Source organism: Colius striatus, chromosome 2 (genome assembly GCF_028858725.1).
Source record: "Colius striatus isolate bColStr4 chromosome 2, bColStr4.1.hap1, whole genome shotgun sequence".
Taxonomy (NCBI): domain Eukaryota; kingdom Metazoa; phylum Chordata; class Aves; order Coliiformes; family Coliidae; genus Colius; species Colius striatus.
Window position 1 is genome coordinate 86,961,808 of NC_084760.1, and position 13,041 is coordinate 86,974,848.

Sequence of the window (13,041 nt, forward strand, 5' to 3'; positions counted from 1 at the left end):
GAATAAGGTATTTGGTAATATTTTTCTAGTGTTCCTTGCTGGATCGTGATGGATTTTACATGCTTCTACACTAGTTCTTGCACAGAGACAAACACTCTTCTCTATTTTGCATTCTGTGTTTTAAAAGCCAATTACATCAGATAACTGAGGCTTGAGACCAAGGCAGCAGCTTGTTGTTGATTCAGGAGGATTATCTGCATGGTATATTAGTCTTTCTGCACTGATGGGTTTTTTGTTCGTTTTGTGTTTTCTATTTAACTACAGCAGCTTCAGAGCAGCACAGAGTATCTACTTAACATTGTCATGCTTGGGTGCCCTGATAGCCTAGTAAACTTAGGGGAAAGGCTGAGAGGCTGTTTGCAATCAAGTTCTGATTAGAAAGATTATAACTGCTCATCCATTTTTCTTCTGGGATATTTTTTAATGATAGTCAATAAATGCCAGCAGTGCAGGTAAGGATAACAGTGCTATGAGATTTTGCTCTCAGCATCTTGAGGGCAGTGATGATGGTCAGTCCACACCTCAGAAGTGTGAAACTGCACTGTGTTCTATATCACTTTGTGTGGTGTTCCTGTGAGATGTGACAGCAAAGAAATAAAAAAGAGCCAAAACAAACTCTGACTGAGTTCCGATGCCGGTTTAAAAATGCCAGTGTATAACATTGTCATTTATGGCTGTGTAAAGCAGAAATGCTGAAGTTACCTGAAGTAACATTACTGAGATGAAGAAAAAATAGTACCTAGGAGAATGTGTTACTGAGCAGTAAGAAATATTTTTCTCTTGTGGGGAAGGAACTGGGGAAAAGAGTTTCTAGAAGCAGCAACATAGAAAATGGTACATGTATGGTTTTGATACCTATGTATTTAACTGCAACAGAGGTGCAAACTGCCTTCAATATTACTGTCTGTGTAGAGACTCATAGAATTGTATGGTTTGTTAAAAAACTTTTTAAGCTTATGTCCTTTTGTAACTAAACCAAAGACCCTATGAGGTCAATTGTTTAGGCTTTTTTCCATGCCCTTTACGATCTAGCACCTATGTTTCAAGAACAGCACTCTTCCCTATTGGTTATGTTACTTCAATCCTTCTAATACATTTGCAAATGCCTAGCTCTGTATATTCTTCTACTCTCCTGAATGTAAGCATGTCCAGGCCAGCGCAGAGTTTCTCCCTTTCTAGAGAAAACTGGCTTCTGTCTCAGATAACCTGACTGGGCTGTCTGGTTGTGATAGGTTACTGCAGTATCTTTAAAGGTTCAGAGGGCATTGTAGCTTTGTTTCAGCCTTTGCTTGTTTGAATATCTTCCAGTCTTTATTGGCTATGTAATCTGGATAGATGAAACCTGTCTCTTAAGTAAGCAATGATGTGGCACATGTTTTCCTACAATGTTGGCCTACTATGGCTGGAAGAACTACTGTTACTGACGTATCTGTGCAGTCTCTTTAATTACTGTTATATGCAGATTATATTTATAATTGCTGAGTTTTGAGTTCATTAACTGGATGCTAAGAGTGGGAATTGTGAGTGGAAGACTAAAGACAGCATATATGTAGTTAATGTAAAGATAGAACCTTCAGTTAGCTCTTCATCTGCCTCACCATCCACTCGTCCAAGCCACACTGAGCTTTTTGATTGTTATGGGATTGTTATGGGAAAGAGTGTGAAAAACCTTACTGAAGTCAAGGTAGATGACATCCACTTCTCAACCCTCATCTAACCAGCCAGTTATACTCTCACAGAAGGCTATCAGGTTGGTCAAACAGGATTTCCCCGTGGTGAATCCATGTTGACATCCCCTCTTTGTGTGTAATCTCTGATATGAAGGAAAAGGAAGCGGGTAGATATAGTGTTGGGTGGAATTACTTTTAGATATCTAAATATTAACTCTTTTGAGTAACTTTAGGTATAAATGATGTCCAGTCTTCCTTCATAGCACCAGCCTCTACAGAGGCTTTATTCCTCTCTATGTAGGGCAGTGGGAGTCTTGCTCCCTGCCAGAATGTTGGGGAAGGCATTTGGTCCTGTCCTCCAGATAGTATAATATGGAGAACGTGAAATCTGTGTGAAGACTTGCACTTGTTTCTTCAGTGACTCTTGTACTGACCTGTGTGTTCCTTGAGTGTGAATCGGCTTCAGTGGCTCTTCACTCTTCTAACGGGAGATCTTGCTGCGGCACGATGAGCACCTGACAGCATAGTATTAAGGGATGCTTGGGGGCTGGTCTTTGCTGTCCTCTGAATGGCACATTTCTCAGAACTGCTTATCCTGACACCCCTCTCATTACAGCAAACCTTGGCTTTAAATCCTCCTCACCAATGCTGATGATCTGTGGTAGGAACTGTATGGAGAAGCCAGGTGACAAACTGTATTTTTTCCAGTAGCCAAATATTAGACCTCCTACCAGGAATACAATGAAGAATGACAAGACCCGTACTGTTTACGTCTTTTTAACTGTGTGCTCTTGTTTGCCACATATGTGTGGTACTTCAGTTTGTGGGAGAGATATTAATATCTGAACACAATTATTTAAAGGTGTCAGCAGGTCAGTGCAGTACTGTTATTTGTTGATGCCAGGAAGCCAACGTTTAGAGAATGAGAATATTTACTACAATTCACAAGTCAGTGTTTCTGTATTCAAATGTTTTTGTCTATGAATAGTTGGTATATTGAACAATATCAGGGCATTTGTGTTTGTTTAACTCTGAGCACAAAATGCAGTGTTACAGCAATTCCATGTCTTTGTCAGTGCTGCATCTCATTCATTAACACCGGTGAGATCATATGAAGGAATTGGGTACTTTCAGGAAGACCCATATTTCATGGTAATGGAAACCCTGGTAGTTTGTTCGTCTTGGGTTTTACAGTTTATTGCAGTTAGTTCACTGCCTTTACATTTTAATGCTGTAAAATGAAGATTTGCAGGCATTGAGCAGGAAAGCCACCATAATCTCAGGAAGCCAATGTCCTGGTCAACTGCAGTATGCCATAAGAACAGCCCCACCGAGACAGATCACAGGCTTATGTACTGTATGGTATGTAATGAAGGCTGGGAAAAGAAGTTACAAATAAGAGGCAAGTACATCAGTGATTCTTTCCAATATGTATTTTTTAGGTTTCTGTAGCTGAATGACAAATTCACTGACTTACATAATAACAGGGAGCTCAACAGCACTAGTTGAAAAGATCTTAAATTGAAGTGACTTATTTTTTTCTTCACTATGACAGCATAGAATATCAATGATATCAGTTCACTGTGGTGAGGTACATTCTGTCATATAGAAACTGAAATGGATGGAGTGTTGCTCCTTCATTTGTGCATTAAGCTTGATTCTGAAAATGCAGAGGTTAAAAAAAACCACCTGCCAATATTTTCTTTGAGGCTTCACATTTAGCCTGGTGATTCAGTTCCATTTACTCATCTCTGCTCACCTTGAACAGAGCTTCATGTCAGCCTCACAAGATGTAGGGAATGATGAAAACCAGAATTCGGCATGAAAATGTATTGTGTAATACAATTGTTGCACTGGATTAATCCAGGATACCGCTACTATAAATGTGAAAATGTATTTGATCTGCTTTGTCAGAGGTATGTGTCTGACATAGCAATGTTCATCTGAAATGTATAAATGTATGATATAATGTCATGAGTGTTCTGAGGGTTTAATGTATTGGTCTGAACCATGTACCATTTGTTCCAGGGAAACATGTCAATTGAGTATCACTGTTCTAATTATTAACTAGGCTGTAGTACTCATAAAAGGTATTTATTTTCATATGAGCAGCATGTAAATCAATCTAGAATATGATCTGTTCAAAGGTGGAGTCACCTGGCTTAACCTGTAGTTGGTGATTTCATGTTTTGATTTGCTAAAAGAAATGTTACGCAAGTTCCTCTTTGAAAGTGACAGAGTCGTCTGTGTAAGTTGGATATAGGGTACTGGTTTTGATACACTGCAGTTCTTGTCTTATTTATGGGTTTATTAGACAAAGTATTGCTGAGTTCATTTAAAGAAACAGTGTTTTACTGTTGAAATGAGGATGTCTGTGCATCTGTGTAAATGTTAATGAAATAGAGTAATGTGATGTTATCTTGCAGGGGGGAAAAATATTTGGCATCTTACTGACTTTTAAAAACTGGAAATACAAGCTTTGATTCATGTTTATAAAATTTGATTCTCTAAAACCTTGGGTAGTTCACTGCTTTATAGAAAAATATGTCGGTAATTTTCTTTTAATAATCTTTACTGCAGGCTAAACTGCCAAATGTTATTGGCAATTTACCTACTTTTATGACTACCTTTTTTACTTGTGGGTTGTGGTTTAATCCCAGCTGGCAACTAGCACCACACAGCCACTCACTCCTCCTGCGCCCTGGGTAAGACTAGGGGGAGAATTGGAAGAATATAAGTGAGAACTTGTGGATTGAGATACAGTTTAATAGGTAAAGAAAAAGACACGTGTGCAAGCAAAGTAAAAACAGGAATTCACTCAGCACTTCCTATTAGCAGGCAGCTGAGAAGACAAATGTCATAATTCTGAATGTTCCTAACTTCCTCCTTCTTTCCCTGGCTTTGTGCTGAACATCATGTCATGGTCGGGGATATCCCTGTGTTCAGTTGGGATCAGCTGCCCCGGCTGTGTCCTGTCCCAGCTCCTTGTGCACCCACAGTCCTGTGTAAGCCCTGCTCAGCAATAATGTTAAACATCCCTGTATTATCAACACTGCGTTCAGTACAAATCCCCAACGTTGCTCCATACTAGCTATTGTGAAGAGAATTAACTCTACCCCAGCCAAAGCCAGCACAATGTCATAAATGTTCACTTATTTAGTGAGTTCTTTCCTGGAAGTATTTGCCAATGGACATACTCCCAAAACATCTACAGTAGACATAATTCCATGTAGGTGGCTTAAAGGCATACGTATCTTTAAAAAACTTTTAGTTTTCCTTAACCTGGTAGATCTGTCTGTGCCTTGACCAAGAGTCTCTTGGCAGCTCTGTTTAGTCTTATTTAAGTAACTACACTTTGGGATTTTATGTCCATTCAACTTTGTCTAAAAAGAAGCACTTGGCCTCCAGGGCAAACACTGTGGTATGCACTTTACTGACACTGCTTCATGTGTTTTAGAGTTTTTCTTGCTTTATGTGAGCTTCTGAAGGGCTTGAACATGAAACTGGACTGCAGAAGTTCCTTTCTTCATTCATTTTGATTTTGTGAGCCGGAACCTGTTTCAAAGTACTGCCAAACAGTAGGGGGGAAAAAAAGCACCGAACGGTGCGAGCCTAATTATTAATTGCATTGTTTTCTATTCAAGTAATGAAATTAGAGTGCTCCATGTTTCCTGCACAATGCTCTTTGTTTTTTTTTTTTTCAGTGGCTAAGGACAGGAATAACAGAATTGAGTTGTCACTTTTGCATTAATTTGAGTCAGTGTAGCAGGTACAAATGAATGGTTGGCCCTGATGAGGGGGACAGGACAGCACCGGTCAGTCTATGTGGGATTGCTGGCAATGGCTGCAGAGCTCTGCTTGCCTGGCAGCTTTTGCCAAGTTGGCTTGGCAATGTAGCAGGTGTGTTCATAGAAAACCTTTGCCAGCATGAGATGGAGCCTCCTGCTTTAGTCAGTGCTGAACTAAGAAGGTAATAGTAGACCCAATCTTGGGAATCTTGTCAGGGAGGAGCTTCCTGCTGTGAAGAAAAAGCTGTAGCCCAGTTTGTCGAGCTTATCAATAATCGTGCTTTGATTAATGGTGCTGGGAACTTCTGATGCATCTTACAATTGCTGGCGTTGTTGCTGAGATGTATCTGTAGCTTGTCTGCTCCAATGCAGAGCCATATTCTTTCATGAATATTATGAGTGAATCCTTGCATAATTTTTCTTTTGACAAGAGACATGTAAAAAGTGAGAGAGTAAGTGAACTCAATATTTTGAACTTGATGATATGGCCCCAAATTCTGAGCTGTTGAAAATGTGTTTCGTACTAGACTTGTGCCATGTGTCAGTAAACCTTTTGAAATATGACTGCATATTTACCTCTGGTAAGTATTTTCTAGTTGAACTTGTCCTAGTACTTGACAGAAACAAGCATCTACAATCGTTAATGCCATAGGGTCAATGTGGCTGCAAAAAGGGTGAATTTGTGCAGTTGTGCTCAAGATAAAATTGCCTACTAAGTTACAATTCTTGACCATGAGTTTTGGTGATGGTTTATGACAGAAAGATGCCAAATGTGGATTCTCATACCTAGATCCAAATATTTTGATGCTTGCTTATAAAAATGTTTGATTTAACTTCTGCAAATATTACCAGGCAGAGTCTTGAGAATATGAAAACTAGTAAATGTAGTTTGTAGTAAATACAAGGAAAGTAAATATTTGAAGGTCTATAGATACTTTAAAAAAAAAAAAAGAAAGACTTAAGAGTATTTTAGTGATTGCAAGATGATAAACTGAAATTCTTAACTTCTGTAAGAGTCAATTTAGTCTGAGACTTCAGCTTGGCAGTTGAAGTGCATGGGCTTAAGATTATACGGATACTTTAATTTTATTGGGTTTTTTATCTCTTAACATATTATAATATTTTTAAGAAGTAACCTTGACTTTGAACCCTTAGAAGTAATTTATTCTGGAGAAAAGATAACATTTTTGCAGCAGTTGTTCCCTTAGATGTGTTTTTAATGTACACTTCAAATAGTTTGTTTCCAACAAACTATAGTAATAATGCTCATGTGTGCATTTTATTTTTAAACTTAAAACTTAATTTGTTCTCTAGTACTTAAAATTATGTGGCATTGTTAATGCATTTGAGGAATTTAGCAGTGATCTTAAAATTTTTTTATTTCTTATTTTTAAATCAGGTGAAGCAATGTACTTGTGTATGCTTTGTGCTATAATAAAGCAAATGCAAGCAGCTGGAATGTCTCAGGTATGCAAGGTTTAAAGCCTGTGCCTGTTGCCAATGCTGCCCAGCTGTTCTGTGGTCAGAACTCTTACACAGCTGAGATGAGTTGAAGACCAAGGAAAACTTAACCTACATATTTTAATAAGGACTTTCACATGGCTGGTATTGTGAGTTTTAGAATTACTACATGAAGAGAAGCTAATGCATGCCATGTAGTGGTTAGTGTGATGCCTACATTTATTTGATGCCAATGCTGTTCAGCTCTCTACTAGTGAAATGTAATGACAACTTGGATATCTCTTATTGGAGCTGGTGAAAATGCTTTTTTGATTTCCCTGAAACTTGTATTGTAACATTGCATCTGAGAACTCAGTCTTCCATCATTGTGTTTAAAATCAAATCTATTTGTTTTCGAGTCTCAAGAGGATGACACTGTGTCTGAATCTCTTTCCATCAGGCACAGACAAAGGATTTCTGAAATTTACCAGTGCACAAACAGCTGCGATTTTCATAATCATTTTGTGTGGGTGTCGGCATTCAACTCTCCAATGAAATTTGTCAGAAAAGAAATGAGAAACTGAATGAGATGTGAATTAAAGTAGAGAGTTGCCTGTATAGATGATTTAGCAGTAATCTAATGTGTAGCTAATTGGCTAGTATCCAAATTGTGCTTCTGATTGTTTGTTTGTTTTCCTCTGGGGAAAAATGTTAGTGAAAACTAGATGACTGCTTCCTTGAAGGAAAATACCATAAGCTTCATGTCTAGGTATTTTGTTTTAACATCAATTTTTATTTTGTATGGCACTATTGTGAATGTGGATCATGATATTAAAACTAAAAATGTTGGATTATAGCAGAAAAATGCTGGCCACATGTAGGCCAGCAGGGGTTTTGCAATTTACCTTATTACTGCCAGAATTTCACCCTAGGTTGTTAGATGAATTTTTAATGTGTAACTTTTGGTTGTCATCCTCTGCATACTCATTAGTCAGCAGAATGCAAAAGGAGTTTTGCCAAAAATAGCTGATTGAGATGTTCATGGACATGTACTGCTGGAATTGGATTGAAAACTTCATCTCCAAGGAAAGTCTGCTCAAAATTACTGTAAAATTGTTAAATATCTAAAGTACTTAAATCACAAGTTGGTTAATATCAGTGAGGGAAAGCAAAACACTGTAAAGGAGTGAGATGTAACAGTTGCATTTTATGATTACTTTACTCTTCCAGATTACAATTTTGCCTTCCTTCCTTTGGGATTAGATTTCACTTGTATCATCTGTCACTCAGATGGAAAAGTTCACCAAAGTGAGTGAAACTTTCAGGAGTGAACTCTCACCAGTTTCTATAAAAGTGTTGGCCTCTGCTACTTACTGGTTTTTTTTAATTAGTATTGGTCAAATACCACTTTATTCAGCAGAAAACATTTAGAATATTAGTATAGATCATCTTGCTTTACTTATAATGTGTTCTAAGATTGTTACTTGCAGAAGTAATAAATCTGAGAATTGATACTATGATTTTGATCTTGCACCTGTACAAGGTACTGCATTTTGTGCCACACCTTATGGTTAAGCTGTGAGCATGTACACTACCACAGTTTCTTCTTTGGAAATTGGGTAGCTGAAGCGTTTTAAGGAGGCCTTTGGCCTGCAGGTTTGAAAACTGAAATATGCTTTAAGCATTGTGCCGAGTAGAGTTGGTCTTCTGTGCCTTAGCTGCAACAGGATCTTGCAAGGGATGTTTAGGGGGACACATAGTCTTGAGAGTACATGGGATGTTTAGGAATCTGTCAGGATAAGCTGCATAGAGAACAATTGTTTATACCTCTTCTGGAGGAATAAGTAGAGTGGTTGGTTATTTTGCAAAGCTAACATTTGTTTTCCCCGTGATAAATATTTATCACTTATATCAGTATGTTCTAATGTTTAGCTCAATATAAGTCAGTATTTGTTTTTCGTAGCAGTCAATGTCCACAGTCCAAAGATTTTGGAAAGTGGAACTAAAGATGCTTGCTTAGGCCTTCACATTGAAATGATGGTTCTGTTTTTTGTGTATGTGTCTACCGTCATAATTGCGTGTGCTTGTGTCCTAAAGCCGTTGGGGAAATATGTATTGTGTCTCTCATCAATTGATGATACTTGCTTTATTTCTTTGCGTAATGTCTGTTTGGAAGTAATCAGTTTTACAAAACTGACTTAAGAAATAATTTTTATTTGTCATTTCAGGTGGCCTGGCTTTAGCTCAAGTACTCTTTTTTTATGTGAAATACCTGGTTCTATATGGTGTTCCTGCTCTCCTCCTTCAAATGGATGGACTCAAACCTCCGGCTCTGCCTTGCTGTGTGAGCCTGATGCACAGTTTCACTAAAATGTGGAGGTTAGTCATTACTGTTTTTCAGCCAATTTCTTACTGGTATGACAGTCAGTGTACAAGAACATGCATGTGTGTCTATGTGGTCACATACTTGTTTACTTTAATGTTCTTTTGTCTCTTCTCTCGCCTTCATGATTGATATTTATCACTTTCTAAGTGAACTTCAATGTGATTACTTTTTCACACTGCAGAGGGCAGGGGCAAACATTCCTTTCAGCATTTTCATCCTCTTAACGGTTAGAATTACTTAGCTTCACTAATATACCAGTTTTTCCAGGTATCTATTAAATGGTTCATTTTTCAGTCTTGGTCTAAAACCTGCATTTCAGGTAGATATTCTACCAGAGAAAGGAAAGAAATGCTTGTTCAATATGTGGAGTCAGTAGACAAAGTCTTCAACGCTGTAAAAATACTATGAAAAATGGTAATTGTTTATTAAGTAGGATGAATTTCTAGATCTCCTTTGCTTTTAAAAGGGTTTCAGTACAATATTTCACAGTATCAGTTTTGAATCTTAGAGTTGATTTAAATCAGTGTGCACTTTAAATATTTTCCCTGAAAACTCTCTCCTAGGTAGATTCTACTAGCCTGTGTGTGACAGTGGATTCACTTCTGTCTGTTTTTTTGCCTTTGCGCTGTCTCTAGTTCCTCCAGTTAGTGAGACACTATGAAACAGACTTCTAGAAACAGTACCTAAAACGACTTGGTCTTGCCAGTTTTTTAGTGCAGAGGCTTCACTTGTTAGTGCAGAGCCTAGCACAATGGTGCTTACCCTATTTGCTCTGTGACTGCTTTGCAATATGAATAAAGCTTTTTCATTTTAGTCTTAAAAACAGCAGGATCTGCTATTATCAGAGCTTTATTAGAAGAGATGTAAATTTTGATATTGCCTTGAAGGTAGTTGTAACAAGAAGGCTTTATAGTTTATAATTGTTGGGAACTGTAGAAATGTAGTATTCACAGAAATGCATCAGAAATAGAATGCAGAAGATGGATGAAAAGTTAAAGTATTTGAGCTACCAGCAAATGCTTTGGTTTAAATTTTCTTTCAGAGATTGAACTGAACTTATGACCTACAGGGTCAATACAGAAATCTGGTTTTTACTAGGCAGTCACCTGAGAGCAGCATCTTTGCTTACAAGAGCCAGCAGGACAAGAGTTGCAAACAGTTTTGGTTTGGTGTTTGGTTTATTTGTCCTCTCCCAGTTACTATTAAAAAAAAAAAAAAAAAATCTGTGTATTGCTCCTCAGGTGACAGATGAAACTGAGCTTCACCAAAAATGCTAATAGCAGTGCTGTGTCAGGTAGACATAGTGTTAGAATTGGGAATAGCTTTTGTTTCTAAACTGTAGGACTGTCTGAACAGGACATGAAATGTGGAAGTAATGGGTTTAGCATAAAAGCTATCAAAAATGATGAAAATAGCCTGTGTTATGAGGCCTTACAAATAGTGACATTTCTTCCTTAAAGTGCAAAATACTTCTGTAGTTTTTTATTATGTGGACTTCATAATAATAATCTGAGTTGTTCAAATTTAAGTGTTATTAACACAGTGCCTAGTTTTAAACTGGTAAAGATATTTGTACCAGACCTTTTTTCATAAATTGGTAGCCTGGTAAAGCTTATTAAGGGCTCTCAGAGCTAGGCTGGGAAGTGGAGTGGGTGGAATGACCCAGATGACATGACAGCACACTGCTGTCATCTGTTGGCTAGCATTGGGGAGGCTGCTTGGAAAAAACACTTTGGTATGCTTGACTTACTCTTACCCATCTTACTGCTCTGCTTTAGCTTATTGTCAAAATGGTGTTATGCCAGCTAGGCTTTCAGAAGACCCAGTATTGCTATTTTTAGGTATCAAAGCTATTAGCAGTGTGGGTTTTTGAAGGAGAGAAGGTAGCCCAAACAGACGGGTAACCTGAATGTCATAAAGTAAGGGATGGAAATATGCTACTAGGGAGTCTTCCACTACCACGTGGTGTCCTTTCAATGTAACAAAGCTTTTCATCTGATGCATCCAGACCACTGTGGCTCATAATGTGTACATGCTGACATAATTCACTATGTGATAAAGCAGGGGGAAGAGCTTTCAATCAGGAAGGTTAGACACACTGCAGTGTGTCTAAAGTTTTTCTAGAGATGAAAAGCAAAGCAGAAATTAGAAAAACGAATCAAATACTCTGCCTCCTTGTTTATGGCACTAAACAATAAACCAAACTGTGGCCATTCAAACTTAAATAAAAGGCCTTAATTAAAAAGGAGTTATCTACTTTATGGTAGATTCTGCCTAATTTGCATTTTATTTAATCAAGACAATCTCTAGAGTAAAAAAGAATTGCAATCTTGTTTACTGTCTCAAGACAAATACAGGTGTTGAATGTGTTACTGAAGTTTCATTTTACCAGGATATCATTATCTTGCTAAAAATGCGGCTGCATAGCTAATAAATGCATGATAAACTTATTACAATTAAAAAGCTTCATTGTAGCTGTGAAAAGGAGTTTCTGAGCTCCTGATTTTCTAGATAGAACAACAGTTTGGTAACACACTAACTTAAGAATTTTTAGTGTCTATTTTAAGTCTTGAGGAAATTAAAATGGGTTGTGTTAGCAAGGTAATTAATTGTCTGAGAGCAATCAGTGTTGTTGGAAACTTGTATGTGCTTTTAAAGAGCTGGTCAAGGCTGATATCTGCTATACTACTCAGACTGGGGAGTGAATTGTTTAGATCAGCTGCAAAAAGCTGTTCTGTCGCTGAAACTTGCAGATTAGTTCAATAAGGAAAAATATCCTAGTGGAGTAGTAAGGGTGTGGAAACTACAGAAACAATGCATAGCATGGAACTGAATCCTACATCAAATTTAATAGATCAGTAAATGACTTTGGCAATATATTCCACAAAGAAACTTGTCACTTTTTAAGTTAGGACAACATTTAGCACAGATGCTGTTCATGGTAAAAAAAAAAGAAAGTCCCGCTTCCATTTTTATTTCCGTACTGTGTTACTCAGTGTAGCTAGTGTTCTTCTGTGAAGATGTTGGGCACATTGGCCAAATGTGTTTTGACATGCTGTGTGAACAGCATGGCATAAGAAACCAGTTCTCTCTGGTCAGAGTGGTATGAAATATGCAGAAGCGCAGCTCCTTATCTGCCTTACCATCTTAAAATTTGCACACTTCCAAGTATCTTATCCCAAAATGTTTTGGAGACAAGGGTGTTGGGGACAAGTTGTGCTAAAACTTAGGCACAATTACTATAGATTAGCCTCAGCAAGGGTGAAGGTCCTTCAGGAAGGCAGTAAGTTACTAGTATATGACAGATAGATTTCACAGGAAGCAATCTCATTGAAATTTCTGATAAAGTGGAGATGAAGAAATACTGATGGATAAAAATAAAATAATGCAGTGATGGAGAAGGATCTCACCGTTTTCAACTAGCATGCTGAAAATTCTAGATTCCACCTTTTATTTAACACCCCAGTTCATGACCAGGCAGGAGTCCAGCCTCTCCGTTTTCCTGCATGCTAATGGGTGGACCAGGAGGGCTGTATCTTGCATATACAGACACGGGTACACAATTTTATATGAACAAATGTTAAATTTATCCTGCAGATGTTTCAATGGCATCCAGAAATGGTGTCTGGGGTGTCATTTGAAAGAAAACATCTTCAGTTCAATCTGGTTTACCTGCCTCATTACTGCAGAAGCATTGCTTGCCTTACATGAGAAAAGTGGTCTGTGTGGAAGATCTCCATGAATTGCTCCAAATGAT

At 37.8% G+C, this 13,041-nt stretch overlaps 1 protein-coding gene across 4 annotated transcripts in view; it reads left to right on the forward strand.

Annotated features, from left to right (window-relative positions):
- HHAT (hedgehog acyltransferase) overlaps window positions 1–13,041 on the forward strand; it is a 165,675-nt gene that overhangs the window by 11,434 nt on the left and 141,200 nt on the right. For all 4 annotated transcript variants that reach the window (XM_061991372.1, XM_061991373.1, XM_061991374.1 and 1 more), the window contains one exon: window positions 9,127–9,277. In XM_061991372.1, coding sequence (XP_061847356.1) covers window positions 9,127–9,277 — 151 coding nt within the window. The remainder of the gene's footprint in view (window positions 1–9,126; window positions 9,278–13,041) is intronic.